General features: G+C 37.3%; 1 protein-coding gene across 3 annotated transcripts in view; it reads right to left on the bottom strand.

Moving 5' to 3' along the window:
• csmd2 (CUB and Sushi multiple domains 2) overlaps positions 1-25,945 on the bottom strand; it is a 359,814-nt gene that overhangs the window by 32,974 nt on the left and 300,895 nt on the right. For all 3 annotated transcript variants that reach the window (XM_046834777.1, XM_046834778.1, XM_046834780.1), the window contains exons 46-54: positions 25,540-25,653; positions 15,980-16,168; positions 8,460-8,606; positions 6,796-6,984; positions 4,937-5,122; positions 4,594-4,788; positions 4,156-4,329; positions 3,864-4,037; positions 2,965-3,138 (exon numbers count right to left, since the gene is read on the bottom strand). In XM_046834777.1, the coding sequence (XP_046690733.1) occupies positions 2,965-3,138; positions 3,864-4,037; positions 4,156-4,329; positions 4,594-4,788; positions 4,937-5,122; positions 6,796-6,984; positions 8,460-8,606; positions 15,980-16,168; positions 25,540-25,653 (1,542 nt within the window). The remainder of the gene's footprint in view (positions 1-2,964; positions 3,139-3,863; positions 4,038-4,155; positions 4,330-4,593; positions 4,789-4,936; positions 5,123-6,795; positions 6,985-8,459; positions 8,607-15,979; positions 16,169-25,539; positions 25,654-25,945) is intronic.

The raw sequence follows: 25,945 nt of genomic DNA, 5'->3' as shown, positions 1-25,945 counted from the left end.
AAGGTTTATATTGGCACCAGAGATGGAATTAGAGAGAAAAGGAAAGAGAGAATGACAATTACGTGTTAAAAGACATCCAATTTATCTGTTCCTGAACACAATTGGATATTAGAATCGTTTTAGCCTCTGGCCACTGGCCATTTGAGAGAGATGGATCATTTTTTCCCCCAGCGTGGCTGTAGACTTATCAGTGTGGTTTTAAGAGGCCATTTTGAAGATGGCAGTGGCTTGGGCTGACACAAATTGGTGCTGATTAGCAGGGCTATGAGGGGCTTTCTGAATTATTGATGCAGCTCACAGCTTGTGCCTTTCTAGGCAAGCACCTCTTCACCCATTAGCTGTGATTCTGCTGCTCTCAGTGCTAATGACAGGACATGACATGATGGAAGAGAGATGGGTACAGAACACCAAACCACTCACTGAATGGGATCATGAGAAGAAAGAGGAAACACAACTTTAAAGCTTATAATTAAAAGGATAAACCTGACGAAATAAACAGTGAAGGTGGTAATCCTCTTATAAATCTGTATTTTTTTTTTACTGTTAACACCTTCCCGTCACATCAGGCTCAAACTATGGTCTTATGACAGTGTAGGTATTATAACCAGGGTAATTGTTTTTTTACCTAGTTATATAACATCCATTTTAACATACAAATATTTCTAAATCCTTTTTTCTGAAACGAAACAGAATAATACAAAAAAACACTTGAAAGATGATGTCTGTTTTTCTGTTAAGTCTTCAGATTTCTAAAGTTGCCTCACTGAAAGCACCACTCCATCTTTGATAGGTCAAATCATTTAATATGTCAGGAGCCGTCAGTGGCTGTGGCTCAGTGTCTCTCGGTTGTCAGCATTAGGATACGGCCCATCTCTGAGCTGCCACTGTGATTCAGCCTGCTGCTTTAACCAAATATAGACAGGTACAGATAGATAGAAAGCCAGACAGAGAGCCAAACAGATGGAGGAATAGATGAATGGACTGACAGACAGACAGGCAGCAAGAGAGAGACAGAAACTCAGACAGATTGAAGAATAGATGAAAGACAGACAGACTTATACACAGACAGATGGAGAAATACATGAACATACAGACAGACGGGCGGACGGACGGACGGACGGACGGACGGACGGACAGACAGACAGACAGACAGACAGACAGACAGACAGACAGACAGACAGATAGATAGATAGATAGATAGATAGATAGATTGATTTTGCTCTTCTTGCCCTTTCTACAATACAGCACTATCAACAGTATCACTTTAGTAAGTGCACAGAGACAAAGACATATGCAAGTCTTTAATAGACCTCAGACCGGCTCGGCTCATAGCACTGCATGACTTTTAAAATTACAAGCCTCAACATATTTAGTGTCTCGAGGATCTGTTCATTATATTTCACAGACAAAAAAAATAATTCTCTACTTCTACGGAATTATAGTGGACAACTCTCATTTGTTTGCATATGCATAACATGTCTCTGAGCCATGACTGTTGCACCACTGGGGACTTACACTTATGCCATACTTCTCCAGTCAGGTCATTTTGAACATGACTTTGTCAATTCATGCCTTTTATATTCTCTCAAGGGTCCTTCTCTTTTAAAGGAAAACATAAGCAAAACATATGTGGTATTAATGAGTTTAAGCTGTTTGCTTGAATCAGCAGGTCAAAAGCCTACATGCCAGAAGCTGCTGTGTTTAAGTCCTTAGTGCTATTCATATGCTATTCCTTGAAACAATACACTTAACTGGACCAGTATAGCATAAAATATAGACATTGTATTTGTAATGTCCTTTTTACAGTATTATACAGTCATTTGAAATTGTTTCATAATCTCAAATGTATGTATAATACTGTAAAAAGGACATTACTCATAATCTTACATTCTAGTGCTCATGTTAGTTCTCACTCTCCAGTGTTCTGTATTGTTTAAAGATTCATAATCACACTCTTGATATCACCCAAATGAGAATGGGTTCCCTTTCTGGATCGGGTTCCTCTCAAGGTTTCTTCTACATAACATCTAAGTAAGTTTTTCCTTGCCTCAGTCACCAGGGCTGCTCATCAGGGATAAATACACATCATTCACCGTAACTGTTAAATTCTGTAAAGCTGCTTTGAGACAATGTCCATTGTGAAAAGCGCTATAGAAATAACCTTGACTTGATATCAGACAACTTTTAACTCCACATGCCCTCAGCCAAGTTCTGCTCTGAAGAAAACTGGCTACTGTAAATGTATCCTGGAGAAACAAGCCCGAAATCTCCCTCTGCAATGCTGGCAACATTAGATAAGATTCAATTCTTTTTAATGTTTGTGTTTACAGACAGACACACTCAAGCGTTTTTCTTGTCACACAAAAACACACCTTTGAGCAAGCAGCTCTATATTGAAGCACCAATAAACAACAAGAATCCCAATGTAGTTCTGGAGTAATACAGATATAAGACTCAGACTCTAAGTTACTAAACAACAAAAAAACCTGCACATTGTTCTCACATGTACAGTTTCACTGCATCTGCATGCTTTTCAACAGTAGTACGAAACAAAAAAAACCAGAGGAAACCCAGACAAATGCATTGAGAATAAGAGGAACACTGGAGCTGTTATGCTACACTACATTGTGCCATGCAAAGTTTTCTTATGGCAGCCTAAAGGTTCTTTCAACATTAAAAGAAACCATGGAGGAGATAAGAACATACAAAATATGGATTACCTCTCAGCAAAGATCCAAAAAGTGAGAGTTCTTAACTATTCTTAGAGTCCTTAAGAACCATGTACAGCCAAAAGCAAACCTCTTGTACTCCCAAAAGTCACTGGCTGATCCAAACTTACTTCATCCCAGATGTGCTATAGTTTATGAATGTTTCATAGCAGCACTAAATGATACGCTTTAAAATGGATGAGAAAATAATGAGCTAAGACCTAAAATAGGACTTAAATCACTTTATTGTACTCACTTCTACATCTGGGCAAGGAGTTGCTCCACTGTCCATTGGGTTGGCAATGAGACTTAATGGCCCCCTGTAAGACATAACCGGTATTGCAGGCAAAGCGAACAATGTCATTGAGGTTGAAGTGTGCTCCCTGGGTCAGACCATTGGCAGGATTTCCTGGATGTCCACATGTGATAGCTAGAAAACACCAGAATAAAGACAGAGGGTTATTATTACTACTATTTGTAATACTACTACTACTATTAATATTATTAATAATAGCTATAAAAAACAATGTATTTTTTAGGAGCTTTGAAGTTTCCTTCAAAGTGGATATACACTAAATGGACAAAAGTATTGGGACACATGACCTTTCCTGCCATATGTGGTTCTTTTCCAAACTGTTACCACAAAGCTGGAATTACACAATTGTATAGGATGTCTTTGGCTGCGGTATAATAAAACGTTGCATTCACATGTTCTTGGAAACCCAAACCTGGGCATGGCAGTGCCCCTGTGCACAAAGCGAGCTCCATGAAGATACACTTTATGATAATGAGTGGCCTGCTATAGAGCTCTGATCTCAACCTTACTGAACACCTTTGGGATGATTTGAAACACTGACTGCACCCCAGCTACATCAGTACCTGACTTTACTAAAACCCTTGTGGCTCAAATTGAGACTACAAATGTGGAATACAATGCTCAAAAAGCACATACCATACTTATGACCAGGTGTCCACAAACTTTTGGCAATACAGTGTATGTATGTTCCTTTGCTTGCAGTACATATTGAAAAGCTTTTTTGTATGGACTGTATGGACAATAGAGTCAAGTCACTTGGCTTTTGCTGTCATTTCATTTATACAAAATTGATATACAGACACTGCTGTTCAAATATTTTATTGCACCTGTGTACTTACGGACACAAACAGGTGGTTTCCCAGACCAGCGGTGATCTTGCTCACATATGCGCACGGAAACTCCAATAAGTCTGAACCCAGGGTTACACTGGTAAACCACGCTGCCCCTGTAATTATAGTTCTCTCCAATTATCTGCCCATTTACTATGGGGTCAGGAGAGCCACAGTGCCCAGCTGAGGAGAAAAAAACAAGTGCATAAAGACATAAAAAAAAAAACAATCGCTCTGACAGCCACAAATATGAACTCGTTTCAAAGCTAAACGGCTGCTTGAAAAAGCATCGTGGCCTTACCAAGACACTGGACTTCCGATCCACTCCACAAGCCATTGGCCATGCATTCTCTCACCCTGGAGCCCACCAGAGTGTAACCAGTGTTACAGGAGAAAATAGCCGTGGCTCCGAATACAGTCAGTGTACCAATCTTATTTCCATTCGGTGGGGTTCCAAGATCTCCACAGGAGATAACTAGAGGAAGACAAACAGGTGTTGTCTTCCATTAACAGATCCAAGGATGCAGGACAAAGTGTCTTCAACAAAGTAATTGTACCTTTTTCTATATACTTTGATTCTAGAAAGCAACATTTAAATCGAATTCCAGAAAAATAGTATCTCTGAGATTGTTAAAGTCAGGTTAGGTTTTGAACTACTTTTTTCATTACCATTATACAGTATTATCTATATGGCCTGCACTTTACTCAGCCACAAACCAACCAGAATAAAAGTGCTCACTTTCACATGCAGGTCTGGGTTCAGGGTAATCCCAGGTGCTGTTGGCCTGGCAACGAATGACCCTTTGACCCTTGTAGAAGTACCCGGGGTCACAGGTGAGCATCATCATGGCCTCATACTGATTCTGCATGCCATAGATAAGCCTCCATCTCCCGTGTTCCACCGCCGAATGGCCGATGTCAGGGCAGGTGACAGCTGGGGGGCACGCATCAAACTTTACTTTAAAACATTTGTCAGTGGATGCACTAGCTTGTAAAATATAAATGTCTTCTTTGTCGGGCTTTAAGGTGTTAAATAAAGCCTTGATAGAAAACTTTAGACATTTTATTAGTTGTTAGCTTACGTATGCAGCGGGGTGGTGTTTCTATGGGACTCCACCTTCCTGACTCTTGACAAACAGTTGATACAGGTAAGGTGTTAGCCAGCCGGAAGCCTGGGTTACATTTGAATGTCACCCTTGAACCGAGAGTGAAATCCTGACCAACCACACTGCCATTGACTGGAGCCATGGGCATTCCACATGATACCACTGTGTGTGACAGAGAGAGAGAGAAACAGACAGACAGACAGATAGACATTAATACAGTCTCCACTAGCAATTATGGTTGCACTACATGCTGCGGATGATCAAAGATGACAAAGTGAATAGACAACTCTAATAACATCAGAATGTAGACAGCTGAGTTTATAATGGGCTGAGCGGTGTTATTGGCAAATAACAAAGTACTCTGCACTTGTCGGACAAACGGCTTTGATCTATTGAGTTTTAAAAATCTTTAAAAGATATTTTACTCATCACAATGATTGTATGCATAATATTTATAAAAATAAGATGTGACATTGTTGGCTGAATTACTCGCTGAGTGATCCCTGTATATTTTGAATTGCCTGTAGATATAAATTAAACAATGAATGAACTGATTTGAATACCCTGACTTCATCTCCAGTAAGAATTTAACACTACTCAGGCTTATGGTGGAATAGGAACCTATCTACTAACACTAAGTGGGAATATATCCAAGGCAGTACTTATGGCCCTATTCACACTTATTTACACTGAGGATAGGTTATAATAGCTACTACCTACTTGCATGTCCTCTAAGGCAGGGGTGCCCAATAAATCGATCGCGATCTACCGGTCGATCACAAAGGTAGTGTGGGTAGATTCAATGACATAAAAAATACATGCCTTTTTATAGTAGGTAGATAATTTTGACTTGGTCATTTTATAAGTAGCTCACATGCTGAAAAAGAGTGCACCCCTGATCTAAGGAAACTAAAGAACCTGGGAGGAAACACACATGGGCATGTAAAGTACATGCACAAACCTCCAAACAGACACAGGCTTGAACCCGAGTATTACCATTTTTCAATTATATTATTCTTTAAACATGTTAGATAAATTCTGAGTCTCTCTAGAGGACTGCGTTATACATTTAGCCTTAACTGTAAGGGCTATAGACCCTGAGAAACAACAAACTTTTTTTTTTTTTTTTTTGGTTTTTTAAACATTTAGAATAAGTACAGATCCAGGTATTGTTTGTCATAATTGTTCTCATATTTGTATGTCAAGTGTTAATTTCAAAATAATTCAGTTAGATAAATAGTGATATATAAAAATATATAATAGAATAATTTATAGTAAACAAAACATAAAGATGAATATATAGTTGTATTGTGTTCAACTGTACTGTATTTGGGTTTTGTATATTATATGCAGACACCCACATATAGTGCACACTATGGTTATAAAGCATCTTTTCAGTACAAGCAGGAGTTTGAGGCAGTTGGATAGGGGAGAGTTTAATCCAAATGTGAGATTACACCTGTATATAGATTCGAAGCACCTGCTGTTTGCTGTTGCTGTTGTAAAGCAGGACAAAGAAGAATCATTCCTGCCTCATTTTCCCTGCCTTACATCATTCTCTTTTTCTCAGAGAAAGACAGGTGTGCACTCTAAATCTATTATTCTAAATCACTACAGTAGCAATCTAAGGTAAAATACCCTTTGATTGTTTCTTCACGCATAAGCAGGCGAGCGTAAGAAATGCATGCGGGGAACAGAACTACACTTTGAATAGAGTCCAATGCCGAATGAAGAGAAATACAGACTGAAAATTCAAAACACATAAGATCTAAATATAATAAGAAATAATCTGGATGACAGAACTAAATAATCCTGGGTGAATAGGTTGAGCCCACCTTGGCACAGGGGAACCGGAGCATTCCACTGGTAGATGCCTTGTGCGGTACGGGTGCAGGTGGCACTGCTTTGGCCAATCAAGCGGAAGCCCTGGTCACAGTTGAAACGCAATGTACTGCCCAGCTTGGTGCCTGTCTGGCTGTGCACTGAGCCATTCACTGGAGAATTAGGTGTGCTGCAGTAAGCCGCTATAACAAATACACAGATACATACAAGCTAAAGGGAACATACCTGAAGGTTTAATCAGTTGGAAAAATGTACAAATTTGACATCCATCTTATTCTTGCTCAAAGTATTTCACTCAACAATATCCTTTAGATCAGCAGCTGAATCATTTAAAAAAATCTTTGACTTACAAATCAGATAAATAAGAATATTATACTAAACAAAAAGAAAGTATATTAGTACATTAGTACATTATTAATCTTTGCTATGATTTTACATCGCAATAAACATGCTAATTCCCCACCCAGAGCTAATCTATTACTCCTGGGATTCAAAAACTCTCAGATACTCCAACGGATAAGAATTGAGAATTAAAAAAAAAAGCAAAAGAAAAAGTTATGGAACAGTAGGATTCGCTTCAGGTTTTATGAGTGGAATTGCTCTCCAACAAACTGCCCTGATGAGACAGAAAATGGAAAGGTCTCAAGTGAACCACTCATCCATTAGCAGCAATGAGTAGGATCTTGGAAATGGGGCCAATTTAGGAAATTACAACTGTAGTGTATGGCATTAAGTAAAACTCCCAATGGAGTGGCAAAATTGTATGACTCAGTATGGTGCTGGACTGAGAGCGGTAGCTAAAAGGGGCTCTGACAGTGGAAGTAAAGGCTTAAAGTGGCCTTCAGCCTCTCCATTCCCTATACAGCCAGACATGGTTTATACCTTCACAAGCAAAAAACTAATGCCTGGGGCCTTGCGTTCAATGAAATCAAAATAAATACAAATCTCAATGTCACCTTCATGCCTTTTTTCCCCCTTGTTGGTAGCAAAATCTATCAAGATTTAGATCAATCTCCCTCCCTATTTTCGCTGTTCCTCTCAACACCTTAGGAAAAAGCGTGCACACTAATCAGGGTCAGTCACTCACCACAATGTGTTAATGCACAAGAATGACTGGAAGTATGGGTGTGAAAAAGGAATAAAAAGAAGCATAATGAGTTAGAATGAGTTAAGAAACTTGATACAACTGGTATGGGAAAGCCAGCCTGTAGAGATAAAAGATGGATCATTAAAGCAAACAGTAGAATGTTTAGAATCTGGCTTGCCATCTGTTTTCTTCCCAAGGTACTCTAGCAGGGTGGTCCATATTGAGAATTAAAACCTGTATGCTAGTGCCACTAACTCAGCCTGCCACTGATCTGGCTATCAGAACTCCATCAAGCATGAAAAGAGCAAGGAAAACTAAAGATGCTGTCAGCAGGAGAGAACTGGTCCCACTGTGTGAGAGCAGCAGATGATTAGTCATCCTTCTGAAACTGATAATCATCAGCCTTCTGATGATAAGGAGCATACGGAAACGCTTTAAATATTTACACAACAATACATCATACAGAATGCAGCAGGTGTCACCAGTACCAGCCACTACATCTCGAATCTGAGGGGATTGAAAAAGAATATGTGTATTAGCACTGAGAATCAGCGTCGTTCTGTAGCTCACCTGAGTAGCGGATTCGAAAGCCTTTGTGACTGGAGGTGTGATCAAACGACCAGTGCAGGTAGACTTTGTTGGAAGAGCTGGTGATGCTCAGTGGGGAGGAGTAGTTCCCACTTAGTGTAATAAGAAGAGGACTCTGTCTAGATGGACCTTAAAAGAAAAATAAAGATATAATTAGAACACAAGAAAGCTACACTTTTGAATGAATAAATATATTTTTAGCACTTTACAAATAATTCAAACAAATCTATTTTAGACTTTATGTACAAAATATTGTCCAGCAAGAATACAGAATAGTAAGTATAGTATAGTACAATATAGTAACTATAGTATAGCACATATAGTAAAATGGTATAATATAGTATAGTAGTATATTAAAGTATAGTGTAGCATATCAAGTATAGTATAGCACAATATATTAAGTATAGTATCGCACAATATAGTAAAATATAGTAAGTATAGCATAGTACAGTAGTATTGTATTGTGTAGCATAGAATAGTATTGCATAGTATAGTATGTACACTATACTACTATACAATACAATACTATACTATGTTACACTATACTATACTTACTATATTTTACTATATTGTGCGATACTATATTTAATATGCTGCACTATACTATACTATTCTACACTATACTAACTATATTTGACTATATTGTGCTATACTATATTTAATATGCTGTACTATACTGTAACACTATTCTTTACTATACTACTATATTATACTACACTACACTATCCTGCTATACTATATAATACTTACAATATTTTACTATATTGTGTAGTATAGTAGTATAGTACAGTATAGTGTAGTGTAGTATAATATAGTAGTATAGTAAAGAATAGTGTTACAGTATAGTACAGCATATTAAATATAGTATAGCACAATATAGTCAAATATAGTTAGTATAGTGTAGAATAGTATAGGATAGAGCAGCATATTAAATATAGTATCGCACAATATAGTCAAATATAGTAAGTATAGTATAGTGTAGCATAGTATAGTAGTATAGAGTAACAGTATAGTATTGTATAGTATAGTAGTATAGTACAGTATAGTGTAGCATAATATAGTATAGTGCAGAATACTGAATATAGTATAGCACAATATAGTAAAATATTGTTAGTATAGTATAGTATAGTATAGTATAGTATAGTATAGTATAGTATAGTAGTATAGTACAGTATAGTGTAGCATAGAATAGTATAGTGCAGCATATTAAATATGATATAGCACAATATAGTATAGTATAGTATAGTATTGTATAGTTACCTTAATGGGCTGGGGTCTTATTGAAAAATTAATCACTAATCTGCTCTATTATCTGAAATGTATTATTTTTCTATTACAGCATGTTCCAAAGCATTTTATTCTTATATGTTCTTGTTTTGTAGCATAGCAGTATGAGACCAATTAAGAATAGCAGGAACTACCACAATCCATATGATATGTATTATCAAAATATTTGTATGTGTTTCTGTTTTGGTTTGTGTAATGTCTCCAAACATGTCATTCTTTTTTTTTACTACTCTCAAAAAGTATGATGTTCAGCTAAATATGTACTCTTTTGTTCTAAAAACCTACTTGTTACAAATCTCCATAAATCTTATATAAATGTCTCCTTACTTACACATATCTGTATCAATGCTTATAGGATTTTGTTGTTAAATAATATATTTTAGAATTAAACAACATTATGGTATACGTTTGCTTATACAATGTCCACACCAGCTAGAAACATGTTTTCTGTGTGCTTACTGATACAGCCAAGCCTAAACTATAATTAATATTTACATCCTTGATTATACTTTAACTGAGTTCAAGTGTTGTTAGTTCCATGTGTTTATGAGAAGATTCCAAATAAACAGCCTGTTCCTGTGCTATAAGATTTTTTTTCCAGCAACATACTGATGTTTCTAAATATGGAAGGCTATTTAAATGAATGAAGTCCTGAAAGCAATTACAGTGTTATTTTAGTCAGAGTCGTTTCCTAGTAATTTACCAACACAGCTGAGAGAAAAACCTAATAATTGTGCTGTTTCTATAGCTATTTTGACTTTATGCATTCCACCTACAGAATAAAAAAAAATTAACTTCTGTGTGCCAGCTAACTAAAACATCAGCCCCAATCATAAGGAATTTTTCTTGTCATTGTTGATAGTTTCCTGTTGCTTAGCAACAGTCTTTCATTGACTATAACTGTTTAAATGAGAGTGCAGGTTCACGTTTTTCAAGTCGAAAAGCGCCAATTCATAAATTCCATTCGAATGCAAAAATATGATCAGGAGCAGTGAGCGAAACCTGATCTACTTCAGCTGTGTCTTGATATATTAATACAAACCTGTCAACTAATCAGTGTAAAAATGAATGTTCTTTTTGTGGTTGTGGTATAAACATGTACATCAGACATTTGCTGTATCAGACTATCAGCATTTTCATTAACTGCATTTCTACATTTTAATACTAAATGATAATAGCGGTATTAAAAATATATACTCCTATATTGGTTACTGCATGGAACCTTTATCACAACGTGCACAGGGGCACTTTCTGAAACATTTACATTTGCGGCATTTAGCAGACGCTAAATTCTGATAAACAGAAGAAGTCTACTATCTCTACAGCAACAGATTTTCCACTAGCCTAACGTGTCGTGTTTAGAATGGCTGGAACTAGACTTGTCTGGCAGGTTATATTTGGCACTATATGATGGAAGTCACTAACTGCTCAGCTCAGAGAAACATACAATGTTGTAATCACTGGTAAGCATGCCAGCCGCCTAAGGTGCAGCCCACACTTTGCCCAAATGCCAAGCAAACACACATAGCAGCCGAGAGGATTTTTCAGCCATTAAAATAGAGTGTGTTTCTGTTCAGACACAACCATTCATTGAGCCTCACTTAACTTTACCTTTACCCTTTCTTTACTTTCACTTTGGTATGAAATGCAGCTCGTAGATCATTCATGCTTGGCCGGGTTTTAAACGCACACACACACACACACACACACACACACACACACACACACACACACACACACACACACACAGTGTGGCATGAATACAAATACCGTATGTATGTGAAATGACTGTAAAACAGACATCAATGGAAAAAACCTTCACTTAACAGCTATTGGATCAAGTATAGCATTCAATCTGAGCAGTATTCAAATTGCAGTGTGCTTTTCTTTTTTATATCTGGCTCGTCTACACAAAGGAAAACGTTTTATTTCTTTTCCAAAGTCGCAGCTTGTAGACACCCCTAAGACCAATCCCTAACAATAATCCCTAACCTTAACTTCTAACCCCTAACCATAACTCTAACCGCTATCAGTAACCCCTAAACATAACCATAACCACTATCAGTAAGCCAAAAACATAACCATAACCACTATCAGTAACCCCTAAACATAACCATAACCACTATCAGTAACCCCTAACCATAACCATAACCACTATCAGTAACCATTAACCATAACCACTATCAGTAACCATTAACCATAACCACTATCAGTAACCGATAAACATAACCATAACCACTATCAGTAACCCATAACCATAACCATAACCACTATCAGTAACCCATAACCATAACCCTGACCACTAACAGTAACCCCAACTATAACCCTGAAAACTATCAGTAACCCCTAACCGTAACCCCTTACCATAACCCTAACCACTATCTGTAACCCCTAAACATAACCCTGACCACTAACAGTAACCCCTAACATAACCCTAACCATGACCCTAACCAAAACCACTAACAGTAACCCATAAACATAACCATAACCCTAACCACTTACAGTAACCCCTAACCATACCCCTGACCACTAACCCTAACCCTAACCACTTACAGTAACCCCTAAACATAACTCTGACCACTAACAGTAACCCCTAACTATAACCCTAACCCTAACCACCATTAGTAACCCCTAATGATAACCATAACCCTAACCACTAACAGTAACCCATAACCCTAACCCTAACCACTAACAGTAATCCCTAACCATAATTCTAACCCTAACCACTAAAAGTAACCACAGACCACAACTTTTACCATGACCACTAACAGTAACCCCTAACCATAACCCTGACCACTAACATTAACCCCAAAACATAACTCTAATCCTAACCACGAACATTAACCCCTAACGATAACCGCTTACCATAACCCTAACCCTGAATCTAACCCTAACCCCTAACAGTAACCCCTAGCCCTAACCATGACCACTAACATTAACCATAAACCCTCAACATACAGTTAACACCTAACCCTGATCAGGACCTCAACCCTAACACAATATATGCACACAATAGTTTGGTTTAACTGTAGGCATAGCGTTAATTAAATACATTTCTAATAAAAAAAAAATGGCTGTCTATTATCACATCTTACACATTCTATTTCAGAGTAAATATATATTTATACAAGTGCTCACAAACAAAAGCCATCTCATCATCATTATCATCTTAAATGAACAGTTAAATCAGTTTGCACTTATTATTCCAAATATACAGTACATTAACAAACCGAAGACAGTCATTTTAGGCCGTATAAAAATGTAACATTTCTGTTATCTGTCTCATAATGGCACCTGACGATAAACAAATTAGTCTCAGCATTATCAGTTGGTCTGTCTACTGGCTGTCAGATATGTTTTGCATACTTTTATAGGCACAAATGCACCAATGTAAGAAACATGCTTGAACTCAGGTGCTTGAGATAGGTGAAAGTCTAAATTTCCTCCTGAAGACACAGCATGAATATGTGTGTGGTGTAATAGATTGGTATCCTAGGATATGCACAAAATGCATCAAGAGCCTGACAAGGATAAAACAGATACTGACGAATACATTTCCATCCACATTTAAATTTCCGTAATGCTTTTTTTGACCTTCGGCTTTGATGTCTAACTAGCCGTATAAAATTTGGAAAGAAAGTACCAATAGAAGAGAACAGAAAAACAAAAAAGCACTCTATCGAGTTCCATTTAGGTAGCTTCAGAGGCAAGCTAAAAGCTATAGGCACGGTGCAATGTTTTAGTGAGAGCACAAAATTGGTAGAAATGTGCTCAATCCAGTTAAACATTCCAAATAATCAAAGAAGACAGGAACAAAGAAAGAAGAGTGTTGATTGCGAATCTTTTCCTCTGTCGCCACTAAACACTGATCTTTTCTTGCTTTAATGGCGTCTACAATGTGCTGACCCTCGGTGTATGTGCACTGACCTGTTGGCTCTCTAATCCAGTTTCTAATCTTACCCTAAATGGGAGCATTTTGACCCACAGCTTGGGCCATGACCCGCTGGCTGCCTTTATGCCATTCTTACAGACTAAAGCAATTTCCACTGCCTTTTCAAGTTTGGATGTCATTGTGTGACTGTGTGATAATGCAGCCGTCTCTTCTAACTGTCTCTTGTGGATCACAAGGACACTACTACCCCAAACATGTGCTGCAACTTGGCATATTCACCCAACAGGCTTTGTTCATTTAATTATTCATTAATGATATGTTACAGGAACAACTTGTATATGTGATGTACTGTATTTACAGCACTTCCATCCACTTTTTTGATATAATGTCTGCTCTAGATGTTAATTGTATATTATCCAATTCTTGAATATAAAGGTGTTGATTAATTTTTGATTGATAAAGAATTTTTGCAAGATATGATTTTTGTCATATTAATGTGCTTGTTCTGTCTCTAGGAACAGCTTACACTTAAGTCTTGTGGCGCTAAATCTGTCAAACAATATATAATTATAACATAAATTTTGTAAATTATGATATTATTAATTTAAGAAGCCGATTATGTAGAATCTATTTACAAAAAGGTGCCTTTGTAACAGTCGGTTTCTGCCACGGCATTACATGAAAAAGTTTTGTAAACTTTCCTAAGACAGCGATGAATAATTGATCGGTACATACATTTAAATCCATAATCCATATGATCAAATTCAAATCCGTAATACACAGAATCTTAATCAAGTCAGGCAGTGGGTCAGGCTCAGGTGTTCAAAGGATGAGATAGTGATGGTGACATAAGAAAATTAACTTGAGTTAGAAATTGCAAACATAAATCAAATGGCTTATGTGAAAAAAAAAATACTGAATGAAGACAGGGATATTGTTGTGAGGCGCTTATAATGTGTGTGTTGGTGATTTAATTCACGTGTGTAACCAATAATCAGGTGCACGCCAGCATGTAAACCAGAAGCTGTCAGAGGTTGGTGGTTCCATGAAATTCTGGAGTAAGAACGGGAGTTTTGAGGATGGATTGGACTGTAGTTAATGTCAACAGTCTGCTACATCGACTCAGGACTACTTTTGCTTCTGATCATCATCACTGTACCCCGCAACATCATATATCTGCTATAAATGGACATTCGGTGCAACCAAGATGAGGATGGGTTCCCTCTTGAGTCTGGTTCCTCTCAAGGTTTCTTCATTATGCCATCTCGGGGAGTTTTTCCTTGCCACAGTCACCACCAGCTTGCTCATCAGGAACCATCTTACTTATAAAGAACATATTTACTTTTAATCACCACATTATCTGTGTAAAGCTGCTTTGAGACAATGTTCATTGTTAAAAGCGCTATACAAATAAAAATGAAAGAAAGGAAAGGAAAGAAAGGTTCATGGTGGGAGTTCAGAGTGGAGGGAGGAAATTGTGCTTTCGGGCTTCTTGTATACATGTCGAGCTGCATTTTATTAACTGACTTTGCAAGTAGATGACAAAAAAAAAAAAAGAATTTAGCTTGCAGATGTTCAAAAATGAAAAGCAACTATAAATTGTTATATCAAACAATCAATTAAAAATGATGGAATTTGGCAAATTTTTGGGATAAGAGGATTTCATGGCATGTTGCATTGGACTTTGGATCCAAAGGTCATGAGTTCAGATCCCAGCCACGCCAAGCTGGGACTCCAAGGCCGTTAACCCCATAGCTGATAAGTTTTATGAATGAAATAAATGTAAGTCGCTCTGGATAAAGGTGCCTGTCAAATGCCATACATGTAAATAGATCACAATATTATGGAATTGATTATTTTTCTGTAACAACACAACCTAACGTGTTATTTCTCAATTAACTTTCTTCCTGCCTAAATTTAAAATCATGACCATTTTAGCAAAAGAAGAATAAGTAAAATAGCATATTATTAGTACTGATATATTCAATTCAATTTAACTTAATGAACACAACTTTACAAAATTAAACAGACTGTGAACTTTTTTTTGCATCAAAAATTAGACCCTAAATGTTTATCCTTAGTGAGTGAGCCAGTGGCAAAAAAAAAAAAAGCTAAGGAATTACTCACTGAGATGGTACGAGGAACAAACAAAGTCTCAAAAGAAAAGCCATACCCATAATTTCATAATTGTTGAGGTTATCAGCTGTTTGCTGATGGAGACTTGAATGCAAAACCGTTCATGGCAACAGTAGCCCTAATTCATTATAGCTAAATGTTTATATTATATGTTGGAATTAAAGCCAAACCCCTTTAAAACACCCACCATCAAAGATTTCAAGCTCATCAAACTGCCTGCTGGTCTGAAAGTGTTCAATAGTGAAAGAGATGTTGTAGCCTGGTTCCACCTTCACTACCCAGGAGCACGACTCAAAGTGTGGGAAGCCGTTGCCTGGTGACTGACTCAAAATGACTCCTGTCGAGGCTGTCAGCACCTCATTCATTGGACACATAACTAGAAGGATCAGAGAGAGAGAGAGAAAGAGGGTTAGGGTTAGATTCAATTTACTTATACATGAAAAAAATTCTAGTCCTGCAAAAGAATTCAAATCACAAAAACATCAATAGACTCATGATGTCTAGACCAGGGAGGTTGGAGGAGGCAGTCAATTCTGGGTTTGAAAACATAAGGGGCAGATTTATAAAAGAGTCAATGTTAAATGGTGACCCACTGCAAAATTTGGTAAGCAAGCAGCCAAGCATCAGTACAATCAGGTCAAAACAGTTCAAATTCCTCCATCACTAACTCTCCAGCTCTAAAAGCAGGACTCCTGACATGGAGAAAAAAACATATAATATTTGACAAATTCATGTCAGGTTCTGTTTACTTCAAGGTATGTGTGTATGTATGTGAGAGAGAGAGAGAGAGAAAGAGAGAGAAGAGAGAGAGAGAGAGAGAGAGAGAGAGAGAGAGAGAGAGAGAGAGAGAGAGAGAGAGAGATAGATAGTGGTCTCAGTTCATTTCATTTGAAAATGGAATAAGCTTTTGCAGGTGCTGAACTCAGGTCATTTTGGAAGTCGAGCACATGGATGTGTATGAGTTGCCGGGAAAAATAAATACTGCTCAGCCTGTATAATAAGTATCCTCGCTGCCAGGAGAAATGATGCTTCATTTAGCCTGTTTTTACTGTAAAAGTGCATCGGTTCCCACATATATTTCCAGGCTAGCATTGTAACAGGAAGAACCAAGCAGTTTAACAAACATGTCATACAGTATGTAGAGGTCAGTAGTCTAGCATTCTTATAAATCTTCCCTGTAAAAAGGCAAAAAGCAGACCATGACACAGTGCTGTTGAATTCTCAGTTCTGACAGAAATTGTTTATATTAACGCACTCATTCTAATGCCATTGATTAGATTAGAGTCGCAGTAGTCACAGACAAATATTTGCAGAGATGTTATGAAACAAGGATCATGCCATTTTGGTGATATGGGGGTGATCAGTGTCTGTTTCACATAGAACTATCTGTACAGCTTATTATGATAATGCGGAAAGTAAAAATGTGATAAGAAAAAAGCTTTTGATAAATATTTCAGCGTGCCTGAATAAATCCAAACCCCCTGTGACAAATTTACAGTTTCGCTTTTCATGATCTGTGACCGACACAGGCCGTGATTAGTGAGCACATCTTGGGATTTAGGGGTTTTAAATACTTAACAATGTCTGGGAGATTCTGCAAAGGTTTATCCTGCTCTAATTTAATTCTGTAAATGAATTTTTTGTTGTTGGTGCATCGATGTTGCACTGTACTCAAAGCACACACAGACAATAATCGACAAGCAAGACAAACTGGGCTAGATTAAAGTAACATAAAAAAGTCAAACAAAGTCAATATGAGAAAGGAATCAAAGATAGAATACTTGGAAACTCAGGCGTTCAAATTCTAATATGTTGTGTTTGTCAATGACAATGACTAAATACAGGCTACACCTACAGTACACTAATTCAGATAAATTTAAAAGTGAGAGAGTCCCTGTACTGTGCATTAACAAAGCGTAAGACACTTCTTACGCCTGCCATTTATTTACATTTCGGCTTTTGGTTGTTGCTGTTGCGGCAACGACTAAAAACACGCCATCATTTTCAAAAGTTTTTGTTTTTACAGTAGAATAAAATGGCGTTTTAAAATGTGTGCACTTTGGAGAGGATGTATTAATGTAATGTATCAGAGTGGACATGGGCATAGGTGCGCTCAATCGCTGACTGTGAGCGTTGCAGGTTGTGGGCTGGTGTAATTCATGGCAGCCTTGTTTGTAATGCTGCAGTGTTTGTTGGAAAATTGGAATTTGCTGAGCCCTGACAGTAATGACATACCCAAAGGTGTGCATAGTGGACTCTTCACAGGTTTTTTTTTGGAGGGACTCTACAGTATGAGTGCTATGTAACAGGCGGAGCAAAAGCTCTAGCTGTGTATGTTACATTTAGGTCTGAAAACATATCAAATAGACCAAACCTAAACAAATAATTTTGAACAGTTACCTGTTGGCCAACAATGGTACAGGAGGAATAAAACCAGGAAATCTCGTTTTATTATTTTATTATGTGCCATGTAGCAGCCCAAACTAAAATTTACAGACATGTTGCTTGCTTGAAGTACTTGCAAGGACACCTTCACACATTTATCTTTTAAATGATCAGGCTTTATGCATGAGACTGATCTCATCACTTCACATTGGTATTAGCATCCCTCTTATTTATGCCGTGGCTGTCTGAATAAATGACAACATGGAAAGATACAGTTTCACCTCTGACATGTTTCTTATATTCCATCTCATTTCGCTAGTCACAGAGGTTATAAACTATATTCTCTGAAGCTGACTAGAAGCTGGACAGAAAAATAATCACTATTAAATATTCATGACACTTGGATTTTGGGAATGAAATATAGATTTTCCATTTCTTTGCTCTCTAAATAAATCTACTGCCGCTGCATTCCATAACAGTCTAGGATATCCAGATGTTTGGATAAAGGTTTAAAGTAGAAGTAAGTAGAAAGTTGGCTTCTAATCTATTTATGTGAACAGTCCAGGAATGCAAATATTGATCTAATAAGTTTAAAATACAGTAATTGAGTAAATATGAAACTAAATCCAGTCAATGTCAGTTGCATTACAGATAGACACCAACTATTATAATGTTGACAAAAAGGCAGCCTGTTTCATTGTAATGATGATGTATATATGCCCATGCTCTCTGTCCACCTAACAGCATAGATTAAGTATATAAAAATATCGGAAAATATATATGTAAATAATGGCAGCATTTGACTTCAAAACCTCAGTGAAATGATGTCAAACCTGTCTAAAAAAAAAACCTAGAATTTCCTAAATCTACCATGTAATCAAGGTCTAAAAAAAGTAAATGAATCAGTAAATGAATAAACCAATGATTGAACAAATGACCGAGCAAATGAAAAAAGAACAAATCAATATTTTGATTAAAAATAAATTCAATCAGGTTGCCAAATTTCTTTCGGCTGATAATATATTTATAAATATACAGAAAAGCAAAAAGCTTTTAAAAGGTGTAAAGTCGACTTCACAACCGTATTTGCCGTCATATTAAAATAGGTATAATTTGTGAATAGAATACTTACCCCTGACTGAAGGAGACACCTGTCACTCAAGATATACAGGAAGAACTTCAGGCTACAGCAGTAGAAAGTCTATTAATTTGTGTGAATCTACAATAATGTTTTGTCCTTACTGTGGATTTAAATATGGGGTTCTGCCCTTCATGTGGAAAAAGTCTCATGGTTTTAAAAGATACATGGCAGAAAATTTAGTAGACACACAATATCCGACTCCCTGTATATCTTTAGTGACAGATGTCTCGTCCAATCAGCAGTATGTATTACTATTTGCAAACTATACTGTACAATGTTCTGTATACGTTTTGTCTGAATTGTTGTTGTGTCTTCGGACTTGGTATTTTGGTTTTATATTTGTTATTAAAAGTCATATTTTTCCTTATTTGTTTCTTTCTCTGTGCTGTTGCATAACTAATGAGGTTAATTATTTTTAAACAGAATACTAAAAAAAGGTCAAATAAATCAGTCAGACTACTGTTAAAATCCTCCTGTCAATCAGCCATATTTTGCTTTGATCTTGGTAATTATGTCAGGATTAACATGAACATCATTTCCCATCACTCCCTGCAATTCACAAGAATAGTCACATGATCTCCCACACCTCCTTCTTGTCACCCTTATTCAGCACACGGTTTCTTTCCATGTCATTATTGTCCACAATCTGTCTTCATGCTCGGGTTATGGTTTCTTTTATTTAAAGTCTTTTGTACCTTATTAATACAAACTCTCTGCACTTGCATACACTTCTGTTCACATTACATGGTAACATAATGAATTGTAAGTACAATTCATTTTGAAAAAGTAAAAAAAAAAGATCATTGTGCAAACTGCACAATCATTAATGAGTTAGAGTATTAATAAGCCTTTCGACGCAGCTTTCATGTACTAGTGTGCTGAGCAAATATCGTGCCCCGGGAAGTGTACCGCTCTGACACGTCTCATTTATGAGAGTAAAATACAGGGGCCTAAGAACCTCACTAGAGCGCCAGGGGATATAAAAGGGGCACAAAGTTTCATTAAATCAAAAAGGTAATCACAGAGGCATATGAAATGCTCATGCTAGCCCATCATCACCGCAATGAAGAAATATGTTTGCAGCTAAGCATGGGCCCCGTGAATCAGTTCAATATTTACTACATATAGTAGGTGAGTTTGTTGGCGCTGCATAAACAGATGATGTGACTATGCATATAATGACCTAGATCTAAACCGGGAATTACATAAGCAGTACCTGTACACTAATGACTACACGAGGGATCTAATTCTGAACATTACAGCTGATTTTTATTTGGAAACTTTCATATTATAATGTGTAAATCATTATTTATGGTGACCTCGGTGTAAGGTACAGATTAGTCATTCAGCATAAATAAAAGACCCGAAAGATAAGCAGGATGACAACAATTAGCAATAGAACACCCAGGTGAACTGGTAAACTTTTTCTCTCTAAGCAGGGCCATCACTTTTACCCTGACTAACTGATAACTAATGACAGCAGAGAACAGGATGTGAAAAGAAGGCAAATTAAGTGTCAAATTTAAAAGAACACTTTTTGGACAAGAGTATTTGGATACTTGACTTATAAAACCATATGTCAGAGTTCCCCAAACTGTTTCCACAAAGTTGTACAGGAAGTCCTTGAATGCAGAAGCATGTAAGCTTCCTTGTAAAGCTCACCTGGCCAAACCTGTTCCAGCAATACAATGTTCCTGTGCACAAAACTAACGTCATGGAGTGGAAGATCTTGCGTGGCCTTTTATAGAGCTCTGACCTCAACCCTAATGAACACCTTTGTGGAACTTTGACCGCACTCCAGGCCTCCTCACCACAAGCACAATCCAAAATCTAGAGGAACCTCTTCCAATAAGAGTGAAGGCTACTATAACAGCAAAAGGGGGTTAAGAAAAACAATGTAGTGTCCATATTTTTTGTCCATATAGTGAAAATGTGAGTCCCTGGTACTGGTTGGAAATGTCTACTGATACCTATTAACTAATTTATTACTCTTATTGATTAAGCCTGAAAAGTGATAAATAAAAAATGTTATTCAGACCTTGATATGCAAAACAAATCGAAATAACAGATGTAACAACTTTCACCATCATTATGGCTTCATGGCCTTCATGCAGCAATCTAACTCTGAGTTTAAGACATCTTTAGAACACATCACACAGCAACTAAACTGTGCACACGGAACACCCTTTTATTTTTGAGGCTTTCTGCACCAGTGGCATTTGTTGCTTTCTATCGATTTCACCCTAGGGGGGCTTTTAGTTCGGTGGTACACTATAATGCTGACTGTAATGCTGGTGTGAACAGACAAAAACTCTTATACCTGCACGTACACTAGCTAAAATAAAATTACAATTACACCATAGATAATCATGATTCAGCATTCAGGCTATAATTAAGGCTAAAATGATAGCATTTAGTAGTAAAAGGTATGCAGTAGTATAATATACACCCATCAGGCATAACTTTAGGGTCACAGATCAGGCATAACATTATTGTCAAACTCTCTCACATCCTTACGCTTGTCCATTTTTCCTGTTCTAACACATCAACGTTGAGGACAAAATGTTCACTTGCTGCCAAATAATATTCCACTCACTAACATGTGCCATGATGAAGAGATAATCAGTGTTATTCATTACACTGCTAATAACGTTATAATGTCGTAATGTTATGTCTGATCGGTGTACGGTCATGTACGTGAATATTTAGCAAGTAAATACTTATACATAGTTAGCAGGTATATACGTGACATTGTTTAAGTATATAACTGGGTGTTACAATGCTTATGATCATGGCTTGTTAATGTAATTTAATGCTTAATTCAATAATGTGAACTTCAGCGCTGCTTTGCTGAACACGGATACACAAGTATCTATATAATTATATTGTGGGTGGAAAACTTCAGTATCACTATGACTGCAGTGCTGGGGGGTGACACTACTGCATGAAACGCACAGCAAAAACGTTTAACTAATGCAAATTTGCAATGCCGTCCTCCAGAATTCCTACAATGCTTCAGCTGGGACAATGCTTTTCTAAGGTTTCTTTGGAAGATACAGATGTCTGAATTTTTTATTCATTTTTTTGTATGTGCACTGTATGCGTCAGTGAAAAACGGTTGTGATTTCTGTTAAGCAGAGATAGCAAACGGAAGCCACTGATGACCTGAAGGGAGATGAAAAAAGCCAGAAAATGATGAGAGTGTACAGTGAGACTCTGTGGACGGTGATATGGGGGCAGCTGCAGCCTGGATATCTCTTGCATTTCAATGAGCTCTGCCTCTTTTTTTTCCCTTTTTTTTTGTTCACTGCCTTGCAGTTCCTACTCTCCCACTCCCTTTCTGTTTGTCTTCTTGCCTTTTTTATTCTTGTTTGTCTAGACTTTTCAAAACCGCATGACTTTGCTTGTTTGATGAAGCAATCCTCTTTAATACTCTTTTTTTTTTTTGGTCAGTGTGTCGTTCCCATTGTCTGTCTAAAAAAAGAAAGGGAAAAAAAAACATAAACAACAATCCCCCAAAAACAAAACAATATGATATGCTATGTTCTTTAAAATTCTTTGCTTCCTTTCTTCTCTTAGAGAGAAGACCCCCTCCCGCTCTCTCTCTCTTGCTCTTCTTCTGCTTTTTGATGAAACAGCTTTTATATAATATGGCTGACAACTGAACGGAACATGTGTCTCATGACCCCTCAATATAAAGCCCCTTTTCAGAGAGCTGGTGTGATTAACTGCCGCTAACCCCCAAATAACGATAAGAAGGATTACTCCAGTTAAAACCCAGTACTCTGGAGTGAAGGGTGAGGAGGTCACGTATGAGGCTACGCTTAAAGAAAAGCAAATCAGGCACTCCCGATTCCGCTCTGGATCTCCTGCTCCCTTCTACAAGTTCCAGTTCCAAACCATTCCTGTGTATATTTAGCTGCATATATTAGGCCATGTCTCTTCTGTAAGCTGTCGTCAAAGTCTGAAAAACAGCTGCAGTCTTGTGTACGATGCATTGCCAATAAGAAAAGACAAATCCCTCTGTGCACCACACTCTGAGTGAGGATACACACAAAAACTAAAACTGTGTGTCCTCACAATGTCCGCCTTTTTTCCTTTGAGTTACTTAATGCTCAGGTTAAACGTAGCAGTAGCATAGAATTAGTTATCTGCATTCGCAGCTGGAGGAGGTGGATGAGGCCATGCTCAGTGGTTAAGGCCCTGATTTACTGATCGGAAGTTCAGAGGATTAAATCCTGGTATTGCCAAGCTAAAACTTTTGAGGCCCTTGAGCAAGGCCCTTAACTCTCAATGCTGCAGTGGTGCTGCAAAATCGCTGACCCTGTGCTCTAACTTTAGCTTCCTTACTACACTTTAATATATAAAGAAATAATTTTACTGTGCTGTAAATACTTGTACATGTGACAAGTATAAAGTTTCTTTCTTTCTTTCTTTCTTTCTTTCTTTCTTTCTTTCTTTCTTTCTTGTTTTCTTGTTTTCTTTCTTTCTTTCTTTCTTTCTTTCTTTCTTTCTTTCTTTCTTTCTTTCTTGTTTTCTTTCTTTCTTTCTTGCTTGCTTTCTTTCTTTCTTATGTCATTCAAAATTTCAAAAATTGTGTGTGTCTATTTAAATAGTATCTTTATTGAATTTATTATAACACAGTAAAAGTAGTTAGTTCTTGTCACAAAAGTAAAACTGCTTCATAATTTATCTGGCATAAAACTTGTACCTAGAATGCTGAGGCGGATTAAAAGGATTAAAAAATCTTTATAAAAATAAAGCTTACTAGTTCATTCTATATGAACATATTGATGTTGAATCACATACAGTGAGCCATGCATTTTTCTTTTTTGTTTAAAAAAAGGACTTAACAGCAATTCATCATTAATTCATTTAAATTATTCATGAGCACTTCTTATAAATAATTCAAGTTTATTTGGTGGGCTGTGAACAGCAGAAGTCAGTCGAACAGAAGAGCGAGTAGAAAAATAAAAAAGGCTGCGGTGCTCTAAACACTGAACTACTCATTTCACTCAGTGTGCATGATCAGGGGACTGAATGCAAGTACTCTTGTACATGAAAAAATTCATTTTAGTTCAATTAAGCAGGAATTATTCTACCGAGATGCCGAACCGCTGTGCAGAAGCGGGCTAAATTGTCATTTGAGTGATAGCTCCACTGTGTTTCCACTCAGAATCTCCTGAGTTACATGTTAAACCAGTGCTGAGGCTGATGCTCCTTCAAGGAGACAGGAGAAAAGGGTATAATGAAAGAGCATAATGACGAGGTAATTTAGGCAAAATGAAACTGGCGAGAATGAAGAGACCTCAAGTGCAGTGAAATGTTCAGATTTGGCCAGTTAATGCTGAATATAGTATTATTTCCTTAAATGGATAATATCCTTAAATGAATTATGAAATAGAATCCAGTCTCACATGACCTGCATCACTGACACTGTTACAGTCATATTCCAAAAGTAGGTAACACATGATAATGACACAATATGACAACATGACACAACAATCTTAATGATAAGATGAAAAATAAAGAAAAGAAAAAGAAAATGAGAAAGGAAAGAAAAGGAAGAAGAGGACAAAGAACAAAAAAGAGGATGAAGAAGAAAAGGAGGAGGAATATAAAGAAAAGGAGGAGTTGAAAGAAGAAGAAAACATTTTCAAATAACCACCAAAAGGACCACCAAAAGGATCTCTATTTCAAATACATTATCTGGACTTATGTTTGTGGACACCTGCCCATGAGATTGGGATGTGCTTTTTGAACAGTCCACATTTAGTCCCCATTTGCTGTAATAATAAGCTCCACTCTTCTGGGAAGATGTTCCACTAGATTTTGGGGTGTGCTTGTAGAGATTTGTGCATTTCAACCGATGTCAACCATGTTTGGAATCATGATGGAACAGGTTTGGGTCTCTAGTTTAAGTGAAGAGAGAATTTAATACTATTTCTATCAATACTACTATATTGTGGTAAGAGTTTGGGGAGGAACCACATATGGTTCGGAAACTCAGGTGTCCCAATACATTACTCCATATAGTGTGTTATTCCGATTCCCTGCTATGCAGTTTAACTTGATGAAGGTCACATGACTGGGGAGGGTTGTCTATAAAACCCAGCATCACTAAATATTTCTTGAAAGACAGTCTTAAAGTGTGTTTGTAGTCAATGAAAGCCAAACACTTCATAACACTAAAATATGCACAATATAACACCAAACCTTACCATCACACGAAGGTGGAGGTCCTTCGAACTCCAGATGTGTGCCCAGACGGCAGGTTAAGATGCTGTTTCCGTTCAGGTGGTATCCTGGCAAACATCTGTAGCGCACTATATCACCTGCGGAGAGTCAAACGGCGCAAAATGAACCGTGTTGAAATTTCGGACATTTATTTATTTATCAATCTCAACGCACGCCTGGCACTCTTTACCAGACAATCAGTTCCACAAATAGACCAGAACCTTACAGAACATCAGCCGCAATGACGGGTAATTTCTGCCTTTGCCCAAGGCTTAATGAAGTGCATTCTCCTTTCACTGTCTGATATAATGACCGTAAGCATAGTAGGCGGGATTAAAGGACAAAGGGAGGCTTGACATGAATGCGCTATGGTGCAATTAGCGAAACAAA

This window comes from Silurus meridionalis, chromosome 22 (genome assembly GCF_014805685.1).
Source record: "Silurus meridionalis isolate SWU-2019-XX chromosome 22, ASM1480568v1, whole genome shotgun sequence".
Lineage (NCBI taxonomy): Eukaryota > Metazoa > Chordata > Actinopteri > Siluriformes > Siluridae > Silurus > Silurus meridionalis.
This window is presented reverse-complemented; position numbering and strand designations above follow the sequence as displayed.